Genomic DNA, 4,624 nt, shown 5'->3' on the forward strand with positions numbered 1-4,624 from the left:
TAATCATTAGTGTTACCTTTTTCCATCAGCTGAAGCTTTTGGGGTGAGTGGTATCATGACATGGTATTAGAGTGCTAGATCCGAAAGGTTAAGAGTTCAATCCTTGGTGAACCCCAAAATCAGTTTAAGCTTTTGGGAAGATATTTATTATCCCCAGTATTCGGATGGTTATTCTAGATAGTATGGGGATGTTCATTTTGTAAATCAATAGCCCATTGTATACATTGTACAAATAGTCCATTGTCTCCCTAGCGGGACTCAAAAGAATATGTATGTTCCAAGAATGAATTGATTATATCTTAATTTCCAACAATTATGTAGCATTCACATGATGAGTTGAGATCTTAAAAGCACATATTGCTGATTTTCTTCTAGCAGTAGTTTTCATTGCATTGCACACAACTTTGACAAAACAATACAAGATTTTCCGCATTAGGATAAATTCTTGAGGTTCAATACCATATTCAGAAGGTTCCAACTAATATGAAATTTTCTATTAGGCTACCTAAAGTGACAATTTCTTTTTGTTGCATAGGGAGCCCCTATTTCTTGTTTACACTGCTTGTATGTTCTCAGTAGCTCTATAGGTAATGATGTGTAAACATTTCCTGTTTCCCTTGTGTTCCTACAAATTTTCATACACTCTGTCCAAGATTGTCGCAAATTATTGGCCCCCTTTTTGTTTTTACCTTTGTCTCAAATCTCAATTATTTCGTTTTGGTTCATTTTGTCCAATTTACTTAGAGTTACTTTCCTAATCCATATTCACAAGAATTAAGCAGACACCCCTCAGTCCCATCTCCCAACAAACGCAAGTTTTTGTTAAGCCTTGGATCTTGTTAGTATAAAATGGAAACATACTTTGTCATGTTAAAGATATATCTTCTTTATTTTTTAAAACCCTTTCATTACAAAACCAGATTCCTTTCTTTCTTTCAACCTGAATATCTTTTTTACAAGGGATCGGTTATTAGTTTTACCATTCAGTTGATCATGTATGCTTGTTATTATGGTTGATTTGCATGTGTGCATGAATTCTTTTGTTTTACAGTCAGGGACTGATCTCCATCATACATGAAGGGCTAGTGAACGACCAATTCAATGGTTCTGTATGGGTTTTGTATTCTATAAAGCTTTATTTTTCTCTAAAAAGTCACTTTCTTACATTATTTACAAGTTTTGCAAGTTCAGGGTATCCTTCCTTCTATGAACCGAACCATTGATTTAATGCAATTTTACCGTGGAATTGTGTACACGTTCTTGTAGTGCGCTGCAGGTTCCTGGTTTGGTGATCTTTTCAACAAGCAATCTCGGGTGAAGCCGTTACTGGCATGTTGGTTTCTTGTAATGGCAGGCTATTTCAAATGGCTTTTTATTTTCCTAGCTTATTAGGGTATATATATGGTTCAGAGTTCAATTGGAGGCTGATTTCGAACTTTAATTATTTCGTTATGTTGTGACTGTAAATTACCGTGGATGGTTAAAATGTATGATTAGCTTCCCTTTTATTTGTTTTTGCATTGGTAGAGAGGCATTGTTGTCAAACTCAGCAAGTTAATTTATAAACTTGTACTTGTATTAGGTGGTGGAATTCAGTTAACTTGGATATAAACTAGATTGAGTAGACTCAGTCAAACTAGGTTAAACTCGCAAGTTTAGGAAGAGTTTGCGAGTTTATGTGCCATTCGTTAATGATGGTGATGATGATTCAATGCAAGGTCAAGTCCCATCCATGCATGAAGATTAGTCCATGTGAGTGGTTTACAAAACGAAAAGATTTTAAGGGAAAAAAAAACTAGGATATTGAAGGAGGGAACCAAAGGAAGACAATGAACGTAATTAGGTAAATATGAATTTAGCCATTGTTGCATAGTTTAGTTTGAGTATTCGGAATATTGGAGTTGAATGGTGTATAATTGGGTTCATGACCATACGATCCCCAAAATATCGTTTGCAAATGAGCGGAGACTCAAGTTCATATCGTTTTAAACAACGAAGGATGAGTTCCCAAATCCCAATTAGAGCATTAACGCTCAAATTTAAAACGAAGTTTTGATCCTGACACAGCAAGCATCTTTGATTGTTCAATACATAAAATAGCCTTAACAATGTCTTTAGAAATACCAAGAAAACAAATAGAAATCATGTAGTTTGCGTTATGAAAATCAAGGGTAAAAAGTAACCTGACATACAGAAAATAGTCAAAACAAGTGGTGCCATGGACGTTCTCAGCATTAGAGAGTAGCTCAGATTTGAATAATAAAGATAATTAATATATTTTAACTCAACTAATACAAAATAGTTGTCCAACAAAATTTCTGAGAACTCAACTTATCGAACTTGTAGCCACCTCTAGCAAACAAAATTTAGTAAACCTCCTAACCATTACACCGATTACGATATTACAATGCAATAAAAGCAAAAATTAGTACATATTAGAAACTTCATGATCAACGACCACCCTTCTTTCCACCTTTTTTCCTCTGCTGTGAACCAGTTTTAGGTGACTGGAACTTCCCTGCGCTGTTCGGATTTCCACCTTTCTTCACGGGGTGAGGGGTTAGTGCATGTGCAATTTTCTTGCCACCTACAACACAAAGTACATTAAATATGATGGTGCACTTGGAATGCTATCAAGTGAGCATGCATGACATGTTGCAATATCGACTATTTTCCTCAACAACACTACGAAGTTATGCAATATTGAATTGTAAAGATAGCTAATAGTCTCACCAAACTTTTCAGGAGTTACATTCTTAGCTTTCTTAGCAGCAGGAACTGGAGTTTTTGTTGCAGACACATTTGGTCTCTTCTTGCCCTGGTCGACCTTCAAGACATAAAGCAATGCATTTAGTTTTTAATATCAAATAATAATAATACACAAGACAATATACGAGGAAACAGGACCACACAGTAATGTTACCTTCTTCACAGGTGTCTTTTCATCTTCATCACTCCCGTCCTCATCACTATCAGCATCCATCTACAATTATCAATAAAGGTTTCCACAAAATTAATACTTGAAAAGAAGCGCAGTGCTTTTATTTTTCCATTAAGTTTCAAATAAAATTAAAAAGTAATTGCAACAGAGAGTAGATAACAAACTCATTGTGTTACCTCACTTCCAGATTCATCCTCATCATCAGACTCATCGTCATCATCATCATCAGAGTCCTCGTCCTCTTCATCTTTCTTTGGAACAACAACATTGACTTTCTTTGCTGGGGCACCACTCACATCCTTTTTTGGTTCATCAATCTTTACCTTTTCAGACTTGGTTTCAACTTTTCCTGAATGAAGATTAATAATTAGTTACTCACATTATAGAATGCACAAGTAAATAGTACGTTTTGGATTTAGCAGAACTATCAACCATTATCTTTGAGATTCAATGCAGCCTCTACCTCATCACTCTCTGTACAAATCAAACAACGCAACAATGTTTGAGCAAGTGAATCATAAATCAATAACAATTCATCAAATTTACGAGATAGGTCTGTGCCATACCTGAATAGTCATCAGAACCAAAATTACCAGGTGCGTTCTCATCAGTGCCACAGGGAACACATCAAAAGTCAAGGAAAAAACATTCACAAGTAACAACACACATAATTGAAACTTGCACTTTTCATATTCAAAATTTTCTAATGACAGGGGACCAAGACTAATTCAAAATCAACGAATAAATTAACATATACTAGTGGTGTAAAGGATATCGATTAGCCCTATATCCACAGAAATAGACACTGGCACTCTGGCAAGTGTGGGAAAGCTTAGCCTCTTGGTCGAGAACCAAATCCAAGGGTATTTGGGGGATTTCCTCCCTGTTCAAAGTTCCCAAAACAAGCTTCTGCACTCCAACTTTGAGGTAGACAACCACAGGTTCCTTAGATTTCTCATTCTTTGAGGCCTCTCCCAGCGCAACCTTAGAGGGGAAACACTTAGAAGATTTATTCCAAAAAACACGAGAAAACAATAAGCATGAAAAGAAGCGAACCTGAGAGATGTGGATGTAGACATTAGCTACTTCCAACTCATCTATTTTAACGCAATCCCCTGGCTTAACCTCAACACCTATTTTATTTTATTCAAATTAGAACAAAGATTACAGTGCCATAAACATAAAATGTTTCAACTATGAGAGTTTATAAATGAATTTTGGTTGGCTTTGAAGTAAAATCATAGCACAAAACATTGAAGGAGAGTTTTGGCTACAATGAGTATTACATCACAACAGGACTGCAATGCAGTGGTTATCATGTCAGTGTCGCCTACACATTCGAAAGAAAAATCTGCTCCGCCATCAGTAATGCGCTTAATAACTTGAAAATTTTCAACACATAAACGATTGTTACAAATAAACTTGTTTCACAAACATGTAAGTCTTAACCTAACCGCAGCTATTTGATATGATATATGACCATATATATATTATCTGAAAGGTCAAATTGGATATTTTCAGATGAGATAAACAACAACCTGAGCAATAGGTTCTTGGTAGGAACTCGGGTCAACAACTACTGTAAATCCAAAAGCTTTTGCTGCGGCAACAACAAACACAATAACAAATAATGAACCAAGAATTGTTCTAGGTGAAAAAACAATATTCAGATCGATTTCAGGA

At 35.6% G+C, this 4,624-nt stretch overlaps 2 protein-coding genes across 2 annotated transcripts; both read right to left on the reverse strand.

The window, feature by feature from the left end:
* Nucleotides 2,248-3,559, reverse strand: LOC110269385 (histone deacetylase HDT1-like; the record flags this gene model as incomplete). Its single annotated transcript, XM_021117176.1, has 6 exons — nucleotides 2,248-2,587; nucleotides 2,734-2,827; nucleotides 2,924-2,983; nucleotides 3,118-3,290; nucleotides 3,374-3,415; nucleotides 3,508-3,559. Coding segments are annotated over 6 exons (558 nt in total), but the record flags the coding sequence as incomplete, so codon positions are not given.
* On the reverse strand, nucleotides 3,683-4,260 carry LOC110269386 (histone deacetylase HDT1-like). The gene is made up of 3 exons (XM_021117177.1): nucleotides 4,194-4,260; nucleotides 3,998-4,074; nucleotides 3,683-3,925 (listed from the first exon to the last, which is right to left on the reverse strand). Exons 1-3 carry the CDS (start codon nucleotides 4,258-4,260, stop codon nucleotides 3,698-3,700), a joined length of 372 nt encoding a protein of 123 aa, XP_020972836.1. The 3' UTR covers nucleotides 3,683-3,697.

This window comes from Arachis ipaensis, chromosome B03 (assembly GCF_000816755.2).
Source record: "Arachis ipaensis cultivar K30076 chromosome B03, Araip1.1, whole genome shotgun sequence".
NCBI classification, from domain to species: Eukaryota; Viridiplantae; Streptophyta; class Magnoliopsida; order Fabales; family Fabaceae; genus Arachis; species Arachis ipaensis.